We start from the raw sequence: 20,211 nt of genomic DNA on the forward strand, positions 1-20,211 counted from the left end.
TTATCTCTATCTCTATCCTCTTCACTCACGCTCTCATTCACACTTACTCACTCAACCACTCACTCACTCACTCAACTATTCACAAACAGATAATAGATTAGACGACTACTTTACATTGAAGTGAAGTAGTAGTAGTAGTATTAGTAGTATTAGTACTTTGTTGTTTGTTTTTGTAGTTGTAGAAGTTCTTTATATATAATATAGTTATTTATTTAGCAAGATCGATCAATCATCACCTGAACAAACAGGATGTCGATAAACAAACAACAAACGACTCAGAATGTGATCAATGCTCCAGATACAAACAATGCAGACTTGAACAAACTAAAGTCATCACTGTCAGCACGTGCAATGGCCAGACGAAGTGTTGCTTTGAATTCATCGCAGTTGCTATCACAACTGGCGGCAGAGGGTGCGTCAAAGGAGGAGCCAGTCCCAGGACTCAAAGGCAGTCCAAAGACATCATCATCATCTTCGTCATCATCGACAACAACATCGACAACAACAACAATAACAAAGGAGAAGACTGTTGATAAGGATACAGGCAGTGTTACAACCACTACGACATCGACAACAACACATCAACAACAACAACAACAAGTCAAACGTATACCTGATCGACCAAACATTAAGCCAGGCTTCAGAACATTGCCGACAAAGTCAACGACGAGTGGCAGCAGTAGTACATCACTACTACCTACCAAATCAACATCATCAGAGAACAGCACATCGAACTTGTCATCATCATTCTCCAACATAGCATTCCCACCATCAGGTATCCCAAAGAAGGCTGGCACTCTAAAGAGTGGCTCATTCTTTGTACCATCAAGCAGCACAAAAGACAGCAACAACACAAACAACAACAACAACACAAACAATAGCGCAATAACAACAAGTAGTACAGGAGTTGGAGGAGGAGGAGGTGATGAAGTACCTCAGATCAAACATACAGCGTCATCATTGCAAAAGATGAAGACATTCGATACAACGAGGAAGCGATCACAATCAATATCGAGTGGATGCTTTGTATCATCACCAAATCTAAAGCCTCAGCTTACATCGCCATCGATCGTCATTGACAAGAGCACCAACAATAGCAAGCAGCCAACGATAGCCATCACAACGACCACTGCAGACGAGCAACAGAGCAATGGCACTGCAGACACCGATCAGTCACAGGCTCCGGCCGCCGCCGTAGCTGGCGCAGCGGCAGACACACCCAAGCCAAAGCCCAAAGAGGATGTATTCACTCGACTCTCATCACTGGCCAAGCCCAATCGCAGTCGATCACAGTCAGTGTCTGCGAATCATGCGTCGGCACCATCACCCTCGTCCACATCATCGGATTCAAAGGATTCATCAAAGTTGAGCAAGCTGCTACCCAAGGCACTACGGTCATCCAAGGCTGACCTGTCGCCAACATCCTCATCCTCATCCTCATCCAAAGACACGACGTCGACCACCACCAAGTCAACAGCGAGCAGCAAGGAGTCGTCTGCGCATTCGACCAAGACAGCTCAACCCCCTGTCCCATCAAAGGTCTCTCCCGTCAAGTCACCGACGACCATCTCCACAAACACCGATCCCTCGACACACTCAATCTCCCTAACATCCTCACCAAACAAGCTGGCCAACTTCAAATGTACAATGACACCATCAGTGGCACTGAAACTCTACGCCAACGAATTGACAAAGGAGGAGAAGGTGGAGATAATGGACTTCCCCAACATTTACTTCACTGGCAACACCATCCACAAGACAAAGATCAACAGGAACTTGCCAAACAATGGCTTTGACCGTGAGCAGGGCGACTACGTGGTGGTGGAGCACGATCACATTGCCTATCGATACGAGATCCTCTCGATCCTTGGTCACGGCTCATTCTGTCAGGTGGTCAAGTGTCACGATCACAAGACTGGTCAACTAGTGGCAGTCAAGATCATCAGAAATCAGAAGCGTTTCCACAGTCAAGCACTGACAGAGATCAAGATATTGGAGTTCCTAAAGAACAATGTATGTTCCCTTCCATCCATTCATTCGTTCGTCTCATGCATGACCTAACGACGTCCTCCCTCCTTTAGGATCCAAACTCTACCGCCAATATTGTACACTTGAATGAGAGCTTTGAGTTTAGGAATCATCTGTGTATAACATTTGAGCTGCTAAGCATGAACCTGTACGACTTCCTCAAGGCCAACAACTTCCAAGGCTTCAACATCAACCTAATACGAAGGTAATAATATTCAAACGTCCTGGCCTCTCACTCCCTGGCACACTCGCTCACTCACTCAATCAATCAATCAAATAGGTTCGCAGCTCAATTGTTGACCTCACTTAGATTCCTATCCAAGAGACATATCATACATGCTGATCTAAAGGTATGTGATTGCCATGACACGCCTCTTTGGACCTTTGACTAACATCCAGTTCCCAACCTCATCATACATAGCCTGAGAATATATTACTTAAACAACCAACCAAGTCAGGCATTAAGTTGATCGACTTTGGTAGTAGCTGTTTCGAGAACGAACCAAGTATGTACCCCATTGACACCCTTGTCCATTCATTGAGGCAGTCTAACTTACAAACCAACCCTATATCTTAGTCTTTACGTACATCCAGAGTAGATTCTATCGAGCGCCAGAGGTTATACTGGGCATTAGATATGAGAAGGCCATCGATATATGGAGTCTTGGATGTATATTAGCAGAGCTGTATATGGGTGCCCCGCTGTTCCCTGGCAGCGACGAGCCAGAACAACTGGCATGTATTATAGAGATTTATGGTGTACCCCCTGCCTCCATCATTCAAGCCTCGACGAGGAGAGAGGTGTTCTTTGACGACGCCGGCGCGCCACTGCCCTACGACCATCCGATGGGAGGAGTGTACGGCGTGGCCACCAAGACATTGGCCGAGTCCATGAAGTCCCAAGACGAGGACTTTGTCGACTTTATCGATCGTTGTCTACAATGGGATCCGAATGCGCGTCTTACCCCTGAGGAGGGTCTAAGACATCGCTTCGTGGCAGAGTTGGCAAACACCGCAACAACAGCAGCAGCACCAACATCAACAACAGCATGAGGAGGACGATCCAATCCACACATAAACATCTCCTTAGTGAGCAGTCGTGTCCATCTCTATCTATCTACTATCTATCATACATTTATTCTTCGTCTTGTGTGTCGTTGATTCGCTTCGTTATAATACAATCTGGTACTTGTCTCTGAGTGCGTGTGTTGTATCGGTATGCTCGCGATCAATGACTGCGCGCTTGGCAGACAGTTGCTCTTCGATTTGACTGCGCTCAAAGTCTTGACTCTCTTGTTTGACGACGCGATCAGAGTCGCGTTGTGATTGATACACATCCTCCTTGAGCAGCTGTGTCTGCATCTTATTGTTGAGCTCACGTAGTGAACTGTTTATCTTGTCCAGTCTCTGATCGGCACATTGAATACCAGACTTTATATTATGCATTGTTGCATTTGCATTGATCGTCTGTACCTGCAGCGCATGAATATCTCTATCTCCACGCTTGCCCTCATACTCCTTTATAAACTTATTGATCTCTGTCTCTATGAACAAGTTCTGATCAAAGTAGAAGTCATAAACTCCTCCCATGTCTATATCATTCATTCATTATATGTCAGTCAGTTTGGTCTGTCTGTCTGTCTGTCTGTATGCTCCCTGCCATTACATACCCTTGATGACAGGCTCAAGCGGGATAGTAAACTTCTTGCTCATTGTGTATATATATATATTTGTAATTGTTATAAGTTGATGGATTTGAATGAATGAATGAATGAATGAAAAGTCATTTGCCTTTTGCTTGTGTTGAGTGTCCGACGCCACGTTGAGAGGCAAGATGGAAGTGACTTCAAGTCCATCATGATCAATCTCAAATCATACCATCATTCTAATGTTAGTAGTCCTTTAGTGATGTTTATTAAAAAGTGTCAATTGTTACTACATTGATCCAGTAAGTCCAACATAGACACGCTTCAAAACTTGAAATGATACCAAGTGTGAACATTTCAAATGGATGGGAATGATTCATGTAAATAATGTAAATATTACTTGTTTGGTATTGTATAGACCTACGCCCTTTTAAAGAGTAGACTGTCACTAAAGTGGTGACAGTATGGGAAGTGATAGGACAGATGATCACCCAACAGTGTTGTCACTCATCCGATCAGATATTTATCAAACATCAATTTTTCAACGATTTTGATGATGGATCATGTGAGCCTCTGTCTTTTTTCGAGATAGAAGGGTTGGTGTTCAACACTCCTACATCACTATGTCACTTTGTTGTTTGATTATTGGCTGCCATAGGGTGAAGTCCTTTCATTCATTCTTCATTCATTATAACAAGTTAACATCTATATTCACATAAATATATATATTTATCTCTTTTTTATTATTATTTGTATTATTATTATTATAATTAATATTGTCAAACTCCTGTATAATAGCAGGTAGTCATATATATATACAATCAATCAATCTTGTAACATCAACACCAACAACAAACTCACAGCGCAATCTCAAGTCTAGCGCGAACAAACTCAAACACCCCACATACACACTCAAACTCAAACTTAAAGGATGTCCGAGAAAAACCTGGACAACTTAAATACATATACACAACAGACGGTGCCTGGTGCATTGGCAGAGTTGGCGGACAATCATGCCAAGTTGCAACAGATATCATCGTATTGTAAACAGGCCTACAGTGGGCCTGAAGCCTCGCAGGTCTACGATCAGACGCAGACCTACGCAAAGAACGCGCTGCTAAACGTCGCCTATCACATCCAGACTATTGGCACTCACCTCACCACACTGCTTCAGCTGCAGGCCACCGAGATTGACAAGCTGGACATCCAGATCAAGAGTCTGAACCAGCGCGTCGAAATGATCCACGAGTCGACGGGCATCAATGTGTTTAGGGGCGAAGCCGCCATCAAACATTACAAGAGCACCCTGAAGGACAGACAGGTCGAGGGCGACGACTCGCGACTCCCGCCAAAGTTTGTGCGCAAGCAGGTCAGCTACTCGCTGGGCAGTCCCGGCCAGGACTCGCCGTCGATGGCCATGGCCGACAGCTCCAACAACACACCCAGCTACCACTCGCCCGTCTATAGCCACTCACCGGCACCCAGCCACAGTCCCAGCCCTTCGTACTCGCCACTCTCTCAGTCCACACCTCCACTTCCACCTGCGATGAACTCTTCATATCACACACCTCCTCCACCCGCTTACCATTCGCCAGCAGGCTACAACTCTGCTCCTTCCACACCACCTCAGTTGAGTCAACCTCCACCCCCACCTCCATCAAACATACCACCTCTACAGCAGCCTCAACCACAGCAGCAGCCACTCAAGTCGACGCCACCACCTCCAGTTCCCATAAACAAACGAGTGTCAGTTGGACCACCATCTGGCGCTCCGGCAGCAGTTGGAACAGGAGCTGCACCAGCTGGAGTACCATCAATTCCAATGCGTCCACCAAGTGTGAGTGGCGGTATGGGTACAATGTCCAAGCCACCAGCAGCTCCACCAATGGGTGCCAAACCCGCGCCCCCAATGATGGGAGGACCAAGTGGCGGAAGTTCTGGCATCATGGGTGCCAAGCCCGCACCACCTCCAATGGGTGCCAAACCACCAATGATGGGACCTGGCTCACTTAAGCCACCATCATCATCAATGTCACAATCACAACCATCAACACCAGCACCCGCACCAATGATGGGTCAAGGAGCAGGTGCTGCCAAGCCATCAGCACCACAATCTGCGGTTAACAGTAGGGTCGCACCCATGCCAAATGCTTCTGGTGCGGGTCCAGCCAAGCCACCACCTATGGCCATGGGAGGCCCAGGCGGAAAAGTACCGCCTCGTCCACTGAGTCAGTCCCTTGGCAAGCCAGCTCCACCACCCATCGGCGGCTCAAACTCATCGTTCCCGCCTCCACCGCCCCCATCCGTCTACGATCTTCCACCTCCACCACCTCCATCCGTCTACGACCTTCCGCCTCCACCTCCACCTGGTGCCTTTGATCTGCCGCCTCCACCACCCTTCTAACTTCATTCATTCATTCGTTCGTTCGTTTGAAAATGAAGTAGATCTTGCTAGCTTGGTCCTCACTCACATTGAATAAAATTCAAGGATATATATTGATATTGATTGATGGATGAGATGTACGAGAGTTGGAACATGACCCAACTTTATTGTAAACAATTCAGTCTTCGATCAAACAATTGAAGGACATTTCCAAAGTACCGGATGCCATCCAGAATCACTAAAAAATCAAAAAGGGTGCAAAGTTTGACAAAGAACTTGTCTCTCATTCACTCTCTCTCACTTCATCTTCATCCAAACAAACAAACCCCTCTCTCATTATACCTTACCTTAACAGTTATTGTTATATATATCCTTATACTCAAGATAGAGATAGATATACATATTACATCAATCATATCAATCATATCAATCACTCAATCAATCCGATCAATCAAATAATCAATCAAAGAAGAAGAAGAGAACAACAATATATAGCGACTCGTTGCAATGGACAGCAATACGAGCGGAGCAGTTGAGAACTTTTCAATATCAGCAAAGGTCAATACTAATTCCGCGATGCTGAGCACAGAGGATAGCAGTGCATCTGCTGATGTAGTATCAACGAACAATACAAACTCCTCCCCTTCCACAACTATTGCCATTGCCAGTGTAGATGAGCAGCAGAGACCACAACAGCAACAACAGTCACAGTTGTCGCAGCCACAGCCACAGCCACAGTCACAGTCATTGCAACAGCCTCTTACGCATCCACAGCCACAGCCACAGCAACAGCAACAGGTACATGACTACAGGAAGGAGTTTGATAGTCTGTTCAGATCTTATGCCCCGCTCAACAAGCCGCCATTGGAGATACTAAAGTATAATGCGTTCTCAGGTGCACTGATAAGATCACCATTGCGTGGTCTGGCATGGCGGGTATGTCTTGTCGTTAGGTGATGCGACAACACAACAGAATTGGTCCACTAACAAACCGTCATGCCTCCATTCATTCAATCATTCAATCAATCAATCCAGCTCTTCATGGGATGTCTTAATGTGGACAACATTGAAAACTGGCACAAAGATATAACAAAGAGTCGTGCTCTTTATACACAACTACTGGAGCAGCATTATGTTGATCCGCGCAAGACCTCTGTCTATGATCCACTCTCAATCGATGAGAATGTATGTTATGACATGCCGGTGTTGTTGATGATGATTCACCATATCAAAGCCATTGACACCTCTATCATTTATAGTCACCTTGGAACAAGTACTTCAAGAATATGGAGTTGCAAAAGACAATATCAATGGACATTGAGAGGACATATCAGGACCTAGAATTCTTCCAACACCAGTCTACCAAAGAGGTATGTGAATCATACTCTGCTAGACGCACGCCAAGCCATACTAACATCCATCCATTCACTCAATCAATCAATCTCGTCAATCAGATGATGCTACGTATACTGTTTATATATTCAATGACTAATATGACGATTTCATATCGACAGGGCATGCACGAGTTGCTGGCACCCATTCTATATCTCTTCCATGGAGAGGCGGACAAGTACAATAGACAGGCACCATCGTACAAGGACACACACATAGCAGACACACTCTACGACAAGACCTATCTTGAACATGACACATTCACCTTCTTCCTCGCACTGATGAAGATATCTGCCGGTTGGTTTGGTATCACATCGGTCACGCCACCTCTGGCGCCAGCAGCCCTCCCTGCAACTGCCACTGCCAAACAGCAACAGCAGCAGAATCCTTTATCAATGGGCATACAAAAGATGGACATTAGGAAGGAGAAGGAGCCAGAGGCAAAGCCCGTCGAGACAGTCATCAACGAGGCCGTCAACAAGTGTCAAGACATCAACAGGTTACTCAGACAGAAGGATCCCAAGTTGCACGAGCATTTGGTATCCCTTGACATTGAGCCACAGATATTCTTGTTGTAAGTTGATGGATGGATGAGTGCGATGTCGTCCAACATGTGACTAACAATCCACAATTGATTAGACGTTGGATAAGACTGTTGTTTGGAAGAGAGTTTGAGCTGGAGGACGTGCTGACCATGTGGGACTCACTGTTCGCCTATGGACAAGACCTTGTCCTACTCGACTATGTATCAATATCGATGTTGGTGTACATCAGAGACCAATGTATGTGTTACATATTGATTGATTGATTGATTGAGTCCAATCACTCACCCACTCACTTATCATACGATCAATCAATCAATCAACAGTACTGTCCAAGGATAATAGTGGCGTATTACAAAGACTGTTCAAGTATCCAGCGGTGGAGGATATACATATGTTGATTCAACAGGCATTCAGGATAAAGGATACAAAGGGACCATTGGTACATAGTAACACTTATAGGAAGAGCTCAAAGAAACGACCTCAGCAAACTCCTCCAAACAATCATACTCCACAGCCTGTTGTACTGCCAGGTTCAGAGACACCAAACAACAATGAGCCAATCAGTGTGGCGTCGCCGCCACTATTCACTCCATTCTCAGCATTGATTGGAAGTGGCATCAGACGTACCATGTCACCATTAACTGGTAACAAGTATGCAACGATCGGTGGCAGTACACCTTCTTCAAGACAACAACAACAACACACATCAACGCCACAGCCACCTGCTTTTGTGACTGCCAAGCCTAGCGCAGCAGCAGCAGTGACAAACACTTCATCTTCATTGTATGGCGACTCACTATTCTCATCTTCCCCAGCGCCATCAAGCAAGCAGCCACAAAAGACGACAACAACAACTACGACGACAACTACTTCCACATCGACTACATCAACAGCAACGAATGAACCACAACAAACCAACACACACAATCATCAGCCAGACATATTTGGTGTGGCCAAGAAGGGCGTGGAGTCTCTTGGCCTACTGCCAACCTCTGTCAATCCCAACGGTACACCTCGAACACCCTCCAAGTCATTCATCAACACCGAGATCAGAAAGCTGCGCAGGCTTCATCAATACATTGGCCATTCACTTGGAGAGATCATTCCAACACTTCAGACTGGATTCAGCGAGAAGTAAGTATTGTTGTCACATGAATGTATGACCAGGTCACATCTAACATGCAACTCCCTCCTCTACTACTTTAGCCCAGAGCTTATAAAGAACGATTCACTGTTGTTGGTGGTCGCCCAGATGAAGCAGCTGAAGGATATGCTGTTGGGAGATATACCTATTCCTGAGGATATGCCAAGTGATGACTTTGAGACTGGTGAGGATATAGAGGACCCTTTAGGCGGTGTCAGGGTAACCCGAGAGTGACCTTGATGATCCCTCCTCAAGATGACCAACACCATCACACTCACCTTCTACTCATACCGCCAACAAGTTCTCACTGACTATTTAGAAGACGACACACTCACACATACACCCGACCGATTGCCAGTCTGGCTAACCTGTAGAATACATGAATCGTTTATTTCTGCGACTTCCTATCCCCCCCCCCCTCTTTTGAATATTTATTTGTGCTGCCATTGGTTGGGCGACCAATATCAACTGTCTGGCTTGGTGCTGCTGCACATCCAACTGCTCAAGATCTCTACTGGATGTGGTGGTCATGGTTGTGGTCGTCGATGTGATCGGTGCCATCTCACTATGGCAGTGCTCGTCATGGGCAGCCACATTGGTCAAGGTAGACACTATCTCTGTTGGCCTGTTCACTCCAATGCCACTCGCCATCTGTTCTATTGGGACATGGAACAGACGACGATGTTGTATTGAGGGTGTGAACCGATCAATTACCGCTCTTGCGAGTCGAGATTGCCCTGGCTAGTCAACTGTTGCTCCTGGTGGTTGTCTCTGCTGTTGCTGCTGCCGTTGTCTCTGCTGTTGTGCTGCTGCTGCTGTTGTTGCTGCTGTTGCTGCTGTTGATGTGGTTGAAGTGCCAACATCACTCCAGCCGGTCCAACACCATCAGATGGTGGTGAACATAGTATTCCAACTATCCGTACTACAAGATGTAGTACAGTGAATATAAAAGGTTTAAATGGCACGGCAAGGAGTCAGGATTGCCGTCAGGTTCCCCTGACATTAATTGCCCACACTACTGGGGGTATCTAGTGACTTTTCACACACTGTAGCCCGGACATCGCTTGCCTACTCCTGTTCAATGGGGGTGGGACGTTTCAACGGGCAGTCGCAACAACAGTCTGATGCCCAATGGCAGTCGCAGAAAGAAGGACTAATCATCCTGCTTGGTTTAAGGAGTTGTTTATTTAAAATCATAACTTTATCATGGCAGTCAAGGATTATATAATTAAATCTGAACCTCTTCCATTCCATTCCAGGGACATTGTCCATTAACTTTTTCGAAACAGGAGTAGTAAGTTCCTTCATTATTCCAACATGGAGGACAGGACTTGGTACAAACAGGTACATTTTTTTGGTTTCCAGGTGCACAGGAGGTACGCCTGTCATATGCCGCCATTCTATCCCACATTCCTGTTTAGTAGATAGGGATTAATACAAAATTTTTTTTTATACTTCATCCTCTTCTCGATACATACCTCCCCAAGGACATTGTCCCATTGGAGTATAATCATAACAGTCAAACTTGTTCCCATTTTTTTGCCAACACGGAGGACAATAGGTTACACCTGTGCAGATTGTACCCATATTTCCTTGATTGCAACTGTTGGAGTCCAGAGCAAGACAATAAAGTATATTCACTATTATTAATAAGACTAATACTTTCATTCTTCGTTTGAATACAATATTGGATTGAAGATAATATCAAATAATTATCTGTATATATATTTTTCTGGATAGATAACTTTACAAGATTTTATTTATTTTGTTAAACCCCCCACAAGAACTTTGTAAATTAAAATTATCCAATCGGCAATAGAGGTTGTAGTGGAATATATATATATATTGTCATGACAATCAATTTCAAGTTGTACATAAGAATCATGATTGTATCTCCGACTCTGTATATCTGTTAGCATTGCAATGAGGAGTATTCAACCTTCAAAATATCAGATGAATTTCCAGGAGTGGACCTTGTTGATCCATCCTCACGGTCATGTGACATGTGTAAGTCGTCAAGACGACCATCACCTTCACTCACGTGCACCCACGCTTTGCTTATACCAGCCGACCAGTTCTCACTGCCTATTTAGGAGATGACACACACTCATTCACACACGACTTTGTCAGACGACACCCACACACTTACTCCCGACCGATTGTCAATTTTGAACTCTACCTGAGCCAGTCTGGCTATCCTGTAATGTATGAATACTATTTCTGTGACTATATCCATCTCCTAATACTTTATTGCACTTGAAAAGACATCTACATCCTCCACTCTACACTCTACTCAACAACTCTACTCTATCATTCAAATTCCTTAAGTGCTCACATTAACCTTGACCATCCTATTAATCGACCACGACACAACAGATAGATATTTATATATATATATAGTAGTAGCTAAACAGAACCCACCAACTTGACGATGGCGAATGCCACCAGTTCTAACAAGACGCATTGGTTGTTGTTGTTGTTGGTGGTATCCTCCACGATTGTTACAACAGCCAATGCATCATGGTTAGGTCGTCAATCAAAGATTAGATTGACTAATATGGCATCGACAAAGATGACGACGTCGACAACATCATCAGAAGAGGAAGAAGAGAACTGCGATCCAAATCTAGGATGTCAACGCGATGCCAGTATACTTATATTGATCTTCTTGGCCATACTTTTACTATCTGTACTGGTAGTTTATTGTATCATTCGAATCGACCTACATTATATTCCAGAGTCAGTGGCTGTCATTGTCTTTGGTGTGATTGTTGGAATCATTGCAAAGTACACTCATGATAGGTTTGTGGACCATGTATCAACGTTCAGTCCAGAACTATTCTTCCTCTTTATCCTACCCGCTATCATATTTGAAACTGGATTCTCACTCAACAAGGTATGTACTTCCTCTTCAATCAATTTCATTCAAACTGACACCACATCGCTCATTCAATCAATCAATCATTCAATCAATCAAACATCCAGACTGAATTCTTTGGCAACATATATCCAATCTTGGCTCTATCAATCATTGGAACACTTATTGCATTCTTTGGAGTATCATTTGGACTCTACTTATTCGGCAAAGCAGGTATATCTCTGCCACTGCCCATCTTTGACTCACTGATGTATGTTAGACATATTTGAGCGAGACCTCCAGCCTTTCTCCGCCTGACACTCCCTCCACTCATTCATTCAGATTTGGTTCAATAGCATGCGCCACTGATCCCGTGGCAACATTGGCAATATTCAAGGCACTTGGAGTTGATCAGAAACTATATATGATTGTACTTGGTGAGAGTATACTAAACGATGCAGTATCACTCATTATATTCAAGGCAGTCAATACATACACAGTCTCACAAGTATGGATACCAATACTACTATTCATTGGAATATCAATTGGCAGTGTTATAATGGGTCTACTAGTTGCAATGATACTATCACTCATACTCAAGTGGCTCAACCTCTTCAAATATCCTGCTATCGAAACACTCTTTGTCATTCTATTCGCCTACATATCATATTTATTAGCAAATACAGCTTACCTCTCTGGTATCCTATCAAGTAAGTTTATTTCATTTCCAACGAATTGGCTCAAATATCTAACTTCCACAATCATTCCTCCAGCATTCTTCTGTGGATTGACATTCCAAAAGTATGGATACAAGAGTCTTTCAGGTGATTCACAACATAATACTACACAAATACTTCGAATGGCATCATTCGTTTGCGAGACCATAACATTCATTTACATTGGAATAACACTTCCACTTCACAAGTTTTACTTTAGTTATACATTCTTCCTTTGGAGCATTGTAAGTATCTATGGTCAACATATACATTGTTGTTGATCATTTACTTATAAGACAATATTAGGTATTCATTATAATATTTAGAGCATTGGCAGTATTCCCATTGATTGCACTGTTGAACAAGGTCAAATTGTCAAATATTAATGGAAGGATACAATTTGTTGTATTCTTGTCTGGACTTAGAGGTGCTATATCATTCTCATTGAGTCTCTCTGGAGAGTATCACTCAGAGTATCAAGATTATATCAAGACACAAATGATATTATTGGTCTACTTTACTATATTTGTATTTGGTCTATGTACATATCCATCACTTAAGGGACTGAAGATCAAGTCGGCCGATTCAGATCAGACGATGGAGTTCATTGGACAGCCCCTACAGGTGGAACCCTTACCACGACGACGCAAGATCAGGACATTGTTCTCAAAGGTCGATGAGAAATACCTGACTCGCTTCCTCACTCGCAGACATACTCCAGGTCCAAAAGTGGATGAACAATCAATCAATGTGGAGTTGGAGACACAAGATGCCATGGAGTCAACAACAAATGATCAAGATGACAATACATATTATAATGATGATCAGGTCGAGGATGACAATGTGCCTGCATCAATTGTTGTAGAAGCCCGTCCTGGTCAAGAAGATGAGGACATCAATGGCAAGCGTGGTGGTGTTGGTGGCAAACTTAAAACACATCCAAGCAAAGAGGAGTTGGTCGATCAAGACGAGAGTCCAACAAACTCAAACAAAGACATTCAAATGGACGACGATGGTGATGAAGATTGTGGAAGTAGCAGTACAAGTAGTCATAAATAATATATAGTTGTATAATTGATTATTAATAAGTATGATAATATATTTCAATTGATCCATGATTGTACAAAGTTGATTTTATTCCCCTCATTACACTTATTCATACATCTGTTTGTAGTTGATTCTGGGAGACCTTGGATACATCCTCTTCCCTTTCCAGGGGGAACTATACTCCCAGTTTGCTTCCCCCTCCCCCTCTTTTAATATTTATTTATGTTCAACCCTGCGACGATTGGCTACAACTATATCTTTTGTTCATTCCCAACTGTCAAGGAATATTAAGATCGATGTCACTCCTCGCTAGAGGAGATGTGAGGACAATATTGAAATTGATATCGAATAGCTCGAGGATAGATATATATCAATGTAAAGATATTAAGTCACTTTGTTATTATTATTATTATTTCCACTTATTACATATCATATAAATAATTAATATAATTAAATATATTAATATCCTTCATATTTCTTTTGTATATATTATCCAATTTATATTTTATCAATTGCCAACAACTAACAATCACAAACATTTATGTTAATCCCTCGTCAACTTTCACCTCGATTCTTTGTGGAGAATCACCCAACAACTCATGCCCGAACATCACTTCATCTATGACATCATTTCAAACCACTCACCCAAACCCTTCAAACTCAATGCTGAACATAGTTCTATCTCCTGGAACTTATAAGGCAGAGTTGGGAAACTCCAAAATCGACACATCCTCACTAAATGTCACCATTGGGCCATTAGATAATACAATGGAAACATCAATTGACATTGGCAACTACGTATTCATTATTTTGGGAGGTTTAGATCCTACCAATCTAACAATCAACTTAACCATAATGAACGGTATGGTTCCCGCCATCTTATCAGATGTCATATCAATGACCTACTTGACACTCAACAACGTCACCTTCACCAATTTCAATACAACCTCTACTATAATAACTGGATTTGCTTATTATCCAGACATCTTATTCATTACAATGAATGGTGGATCAATAACCAATATTCAAAGTAACATCTGTAATTGTATCAATCAAGTCCACACTAGAGATCAACCAATTATTCATATCCAACAATAATGTTCAATATATTATTCAATCTTCAATTGGTTCACTATCAATCACAGATACAATATTCTTCAACAACTCTTACTTATAAGATATACTAGATATTCAAATCAAACCAACGATCATAATAAACTGCTCCTTTATCCAGAACATATGCACCAATGATATCAATGAGTACAGTCCACTGTTGGACACAACTGGTGACCTTGAAATTAATCACTCATTATTTGATGGCAACTTTATTAAGAACCCTCTTTTGTCCATGATCAACAACAATGCTAGAATCAACAACTCAACTTTCACCAACAATCATGCAACGATGGTTGTAGCAGATCGCTCAAGTATTGAGGCAGCCAATTGCTCCTTCTCAAACAATTCAATTGGTATCTCTGGTTTCCACATCACCCGGACTGACCTGACTCTATCCAACTGCGAGTTTGATCTAATGAATGGATCAATATTGATCAATTGTTTTGATAAAGGCTCGATTACAATGACCAACACTTCATTTGGAGAAAACTCTCTCATGAACTGCAGCTCAACATGTGCCACACCAGGTTATGACTTCTGTGGCAGAAGTCGCAAGTCAATGCTAACGACTGGACAAATTGCTGGCATTGTAGTAGGCTCCGTTGGAGGAGCTGGACTCTTGGTGGCTCTTACCATTGTCTTTACCAGAAGACAGAGGAGCCAGTATAGAGAAATATAAATTCAATACTCTGGCAAAGTTCACATTCAAATAAATGGGATTAAATTAAATTGGAATTTTGAATGATTACAATCAAACATGATTGTAATAAGTTTATTTAGTCATCACCTCTAACTAGAGATGGACTTGGTGGACCATTCAGAATGATCATCATCTACTACAACAATATTATTAGTTGATCTGGAAACCGGCAAAGGTGCAGAGGGAGGATGAGGCACAGTTCAACTTGACCTGTCCAGAGGCAGCCCAGTTGTCAATGCACACAGCAATGGTGTCACCAACGTTGAAGAAACCAGTGTATGAAGCCTTGAGGTTGTAGTTTGGTGGGAATGCATAGCTGAATCCACTTGGCAACCAGGTTGAACCACCTTGAGTGAGAGTACGGCCAAGGACGGAACCTCCAGCACAGTAGGCATTGCATCCAGATCCGGCGGCACAGTTGATGATACGAATGTCAACGTTTTGGTTGGGAGCAGTGGCAGAGGCAACATTGATCAGGACATTGGCATCAAAGTGGTAAATTCCAGCGACTGGGATGGTGTAACCACCATTGGCACCAAAGTTACCCAAGTTGAATCCATTGCCTCCAGTGGACCATCCACCAACAGTGCTCAATGATTGAGCGCCATTAACAAGGGACAAGGCTGGGGAGTTGATCAAGTTGGCAGAGAAACCATTAGTGGCGGCAAGGGTTTGAGCACAGAGCAAGGCGGCAATAGTAAGGAGGAGGAAGAATTTCATTCTTTGATATTGATATTTGAATTGATTATTGATTTGGATATATTGGAATATATTAATTGTTATTTGTTATTTGTTTGATTTGATGATTAGTCATTGATTGATGAGGATTAAATAGGTTTCCATCCTGGATGTTTGGACATTGGAATTGAATATTTAGTCTAATGTTCAGTATAAGTTCCAGGCATATGCCATCATTGTTGATAGTTGCATATGCAGAATTGATGTATAAGTTTGATTGAACTTGTGTCATCATTTCTTTTGCCAGAAAGGTCTTATTTTCTCAGTTTTTCACACAATCCAATCAAAATCACAAAAATCTGACGATTCGTCAAGGAATCAAAACACACACAAGTGTGTCCTTTCGTGATGGAGGCCTTGTCTTGATCGTGATCAAGTCTGGAATGTAAATGAAAATGAATAATGATGTTAACAATTTATTAATATGATGCCATTCCATTCAATTCCATTCATTGATTCAATCAATCAATATAATCAAACGATCAATCCGAAGATTCTTGGTAATAATAATACTAAAGTATTAATTACTTCATCTTTTGGTAACTCCTGCTGTCCTGGTGCTTGTTGGCCAACTGTTTGTTCTTGGCCTTGAATGTCCTGTGCACGATGACGTCTGGAATCCAAACGAATATTATGGAAGCAATGTAACATAGCACCATCAGGGCCTCACGCCAATGAATACCAAAGATCTCGCCACCTCCAAAGCGACAGCGCATGGCGTCAAAGTCCTCGTCCAACCACAGTCCCAAGTACGTGAGGAATGTAGTGTGATAGATGACACCATATCCAAAGAGATGATTGAAGAACTTGAAGCGACGTGATGCATCAGTGATGTGATCCACCATGTAGTGTGCTGGAGGGGCACTGGCTGTATCCAAGTGTGGGTGGAATCTATGATTGATAAACAAGTAATAGTATGCTATGCCCAACAACAACAGATGATGAACATAGAAGTTATGAGGCTCCCACCACCAAGTGAACCAGCTTGCATTGGGTGGAGATAATAATCCAATTACCCTGTCGTCATAATTATTTGTTAGATTGATTGATTGTGTAAGTATTTTGATCAAACATGTAAGTTGAAGTATATTACTTACGGCATCCAAACTGAGTAGTAATAATAATGGAAGAGGTTGGTATCGTGCTCGGCAAATATAACAACATATATAAGTAGGAATGATGCCAGATGACATGGTTGGACCTGAGGTGTTATGGCAAGGGGCAAGTGCATGACATTCCATCCATCTGATCAGTCATTCATTCTTCATAATTGGTATGTACCATTCATTCATTCAATCATCCATCCAATCTATGTACTATACTTACCAACCAGTATGGCACACCTTTAATGAATCGCAATACAATGTTGGTCAGAGTCACAATGATGAGAGCAGAGATGAGTAGCCACTCGACCAATGTAAGTTTATACTGCTTATTCTTCAGTCTCTCTGGCTTCTTGAATGGGTCTGGTCTAATATAATATGTCACTATTGATGCTACAATACCACCTGAGGTCATCAACACAAACTGATCCATCGAGTGATTGTGTGAGTGTGTGTGTTTGTGTCACTCATTCATTCGTTCGTTTGTTTCATTCGACAAACATACATCAAAGCCAGGATCCATGCGAAAGCATGTCTCAAATAGTTGTGCCATTTCTCTTTATATAAATATGTATCTGTTTAAACAAATATAACAAACTAAACTAAACAACAACAATATGATAGTGTAGTCATGGTATTCTGAGAGTATGATCAACAACACTTTACGAAGGGAGGTAGTGACGTTTGTTGAATAAACATATGATTGGACATTGTGCCGGCACCCACCTTCATATTTGAATCATGATACAATAGCACGCAACTGATGTTGTCACCCCAACGCCACACTTATCCAGAGATATTTGCACACTGAATGTCTGACTGTCAGTCAAACGAACGAGGGGGTTTTTAGATGTTTGTTCGGCTGATTGACCAATCTCTTCGAAGAATCTGGCCTTCATCACACAAATACATCTTTTGAGATCTAAGTAATAACAATGATAATCAAATATACATACTATTGTAATATTATAACTATGTCAATTATGTGTTCAAACTCGAGTGCACTTACGTAATAGAGATAAAGATAATAAGTCATACTTTACAAATTCGAATTGGGAAGTCAAGACTGAAGTGGATGGAGTAACGTTACATTGTGGGGGTAATGAATTTCCAAATGATTTAATTTTAATTATTTTGAGGACTTTAGAGTGTGGTGGTGGGTGAAACAATAAAGTTGCTCTATCTATTTAAATTTATTTATATTTATTTATTTCGATGCATTTGTATTATTTTGAATTATATCTCTAATTATTACACTTCTACCTAAGGTATGTCCTCTCTCACACACTCACCTCACTCACACACCATCTCATCTCCTCTACTCTTTCAATAACATTGTCTTCGAAGACAACACTTTATTACTCTTCTCAAACACACTTCACTCTTCATCACCTTGCAACAAACAATGGTGATGAGTGAGCGAGAGAGATAAACAGAGAAGAGAAGAGAGAGGAGATAATATTGATTGCTATAACAACAAACAATATATATATTGGGGTCAAATATTAACTTAACGTTCAAACATGTACAAACAACATGAACAAATAGAATGGAGGAACAACTTATAGACAAGTCATACTTTACTTCGTTGTATAAGCAGATTAGATTGCAAGAGTTTTTGGAGGTTGCTCATACTATATTATTGGATCGTTTGGAGAATGGTTATGGAAAGACGGTGAAGGGTGTACCATTGGGTTGTCTCCCGGTAGAGTTGTTCCGTGATCACTTCTCATCGTTTAGATCATGGCGTAGTTATACCAAGGATAGGGTGACGCATATCAATGGCGAGAAGGTCAATGTGCAGCATCTCTACTTTACATTCAATGTGCGTTCGGGCTTCCCAACGTTGTCCACTGGCAAGGAGTGGGTCAAGAAGAAGATCGATAGGAAGGACGGCAATGAGCCCGCGGTGCACGAGTACCAAAAGGTGACGTTCATCATCAGTTACCGTGATACCAGAGTCGAGTGTGATTTCAAGATGGCCATCATACTTCCTGCTAGTGTCCAACAGCAGCAACAACTATTGGCACAGCAGCAGGCCGCTGTACAACAAGCTGCATTAATGCAACAACAAGAGTTATATCAACAACAATTATTAGCACAACAACAACAAGTGCAACAACAACAGCAGCAACAACAATTAGTGCAACAACAAGGAGTACACACTCCACAACAACAATATAATAGCCCGATCCAGACTGCAGCAATACCTCAACATCTAACTCCACAACATACTCCACCCCAACACTCTCCCATGGTCAAGGCAGAGAACAACAGCACGCCACCAATAGCCGTACCAACTAATCTCAACATCAACGGCAACGACAATATCAACAATAACATTGATAGCATCAACAACAATAACATTGTTGACAACAACAACAACAACAATGACATCATCATAAACAACGATAGCATCAACAACATCAACAACAATATCAACAACAACGACATCATAATCAACAACAACAATGACATCAACGACAACCCTGAACAGAATATGGGTCATCCAACAGATGGTACTGCAATGTCATCTTCATCATCGCCAATGGAACAAACACCTACCGAGCCACAGCAGCAGGCGCCAATAGTGCCGGCACTGTCACAGGACACGACACCACCAATGCATCCAGAACCTGTTGTAAATTTAAAGTTCGAGTCGACAACAACATCCTAAGATAAGAGAGATGCTACCGATATGACATAGTGATACATTAATAATAATTGGACCAAAGAGGAGAGAGAGGGAAGGCGATCGCCGAACCAACACAGACAACAGCAGCGCAGACACATACA

The 20,211-nt window shown here is 42.3% G+C and overlaps 9 protein-coding genes across 9 annotated transcripts; 5 read left to right on the plus strand and 4 right to left on the minus strand.

Annotated features, from left to right (window-relative positions):
• Window positions 1–240: 240 nt before the first annotated feature.
• SAMD00019534_087190 (hypothetical protein) lies at window positions 241–3,075 on the plus strand (the record flags this gene model as incomplete). Its single annotated transcript, XM_012896076.1, has 6 exons — window positions 241–607; window positions 698–2,013; window positions 2,082–2,233; window positions 2,309–2,378; window positions 2,450–2,534; window positions 2,606–3,075. Coding segments are annotated over 6 exons (2,460 nt in total), but the record flags the coding sequence as incomplete, so codon positions are not given.
• A 123-nt stretch (window positions 3,076–3,198) lies between these two features.
• Window positions 3,199–3,741, minus strand: SAMD00019534_087200 (hypothetical protein; the record flags this gene model as incomplete). The annotated part of the gene is made up of 2 exons (XM_012896077.1): window positions 3,199–3,620; window positions 3,699–3,741. 2 exons carry the CDS (start codon window positions 3,739–3,741, stop codon window positions 3,199–3,201), a joined length of 465 nt encoding a protein of 154 aa, XP_012751531.1.
• Window positions 3,742–4,605: 864 nt separating this feature from the next.
• Window positions 4,606–6,078, plus strand: SAMD00019534_087210 (hypothetical protein; the record flags this gene model as incomplete). The annotated part of the gene is made up of 1 exon (XM_012896078.1): window positions 4,606–6,078. One exon carries the CDS (start codon window positions 4,606–4,608, stop codon window positions 6,076–6,078), a length of 1,473 nt encoding a protein of 490 aa, XP_012751532.1.
• Window positions 6,079–6,633: 555 nt separating this feature from the next.
• Window positions 6,634–9,372, plus strand: SAMD00019534_087220 (hypothetical protein; the record flags this gene model as incomplete). Its single annotated transcript, XM_012896079.1, has 7 exons — window positions 6,634–6,993; window positions 7,093–7,242; window positions 7,317–7,427; window positions 7,512–8,023; window positions 8,089–8,231; window positions 8,318–9,128; window positions 9,201–9,372. The coding sequence occupies 7 exons, from the start codon at window positions 6,634–6,636 to the stop codon at window positions 9,370–9,372; spliced, it is 2,259 nt and encodes a 752-aa protein (XP_012751533.1).
• A 476-nt stretch (window positions 9,373–9,848) lies between these two features.
• On the minus strand, window positions 9,849–10,001 carry SAMD00019534_087230 (hypothetical protein; the record flags this gene model as incomplete). The annotated part of the gene is made up of 1 exon (XM_012896080.1): window positions 9,849–10,001. One exon carries the CDS (start codon window positions 9,999–10,001, stop codon window positions 9,849–9,851), a length of 153 nt encoding a protein of 50 aa, XP_012751534.1.
• Window positions 10,002–11,695: 1,694 nt separating this feature from the next.
• On the plus strand, window positions 11,696–13,770 carry SAMD00019534_087240 (hypothetical protein; the record flags this gene model as incomplete). Its single annotated transcript, XM_012896081.1, has 6 exons — window positions 11,696–12,034; window positions 12,124–12,266; window positions 12,338–12,705; window positions 12,769–12,819; window positions 12,932–12,956; window positions 13,038–13,770. 6 exons carry the CDS (start codon window positions 11,696–11,698, stop codon window positions 13,768–13,770), a joined length of 1,659 nt encoding a protein of 552 aa, XP_012751535.1.
• Window positions 13,771–15,724: 1,954 nt separating this feature from the next.
• Window positions 15,725–16,294, minus strand: SAMD00019534_087250 (hypothetical protein; the record flags this gene model as incomplete). The annotated part of the gene is made up of 1 exon (XM_012896082.1): window positions 15,725–16,294. One exon carries the CDS (start codon window positions 16,292–16,294, stop codon window positions 15,725–15,727), a length of 570 nt encoding a protein of 189 aa, XP_012751536.1.
• Window positions 16,295–16,836: 542 nt separating this feature from the next.
• On the minus strand, window positions 16,837–17,968 carry SAMD00019534_087260 (hypothetical protein; the record flags this gene model as incomplete). The annotated part of the gene is made up of 4 exons (XM_012896083.1): window positions 16,837–17,329; window positions 17,410–17,513; window positions 17,639–17,839; window positions 17,921–17,968. The coding sequence occupies 4 exons, from the start codon at window positions 17,966–17,968 to the stop codon at window positions 16,837–16,839; spliced, it is 846 nt and encodes a 281-aa protein (XP_012751537.1).
• Window positions 17,969–18,964: 996 nt separating this feature from the next.
• On the plus strand, window positions 18,965–20,092 carry SAMD00019534_087270 (hypothetical protein; the record flags this gene model as incomplete). Its single annotated transcript, XM_012896084.1, has 1 exon — window positions 18,965–20,092. One exon carries the CDS (start codon window positions 18,965–18,967, stop codon window positions 20,090–20,092), a length of 1,128 nt encoding a protein of 375 aa, XP_012751538.1.
• Between the last annotated feature and the right edge of the window lie 119 nt (window positions 20,093–20,211).

This window comes from Acytostelium subglobosum (genome assembly GCF_000787575.1).
Source record: "Acytostelium subglobosum LB1 DNA, scaffold: scaffold19, whole genome shotgun sequence".
Lineage (NCBI taxonomy): Eukaryota > Evosea > Eumycetozoa > Acytosteliales > Acytosteliaceae > Acytostelium > Acytostelium subglobosum.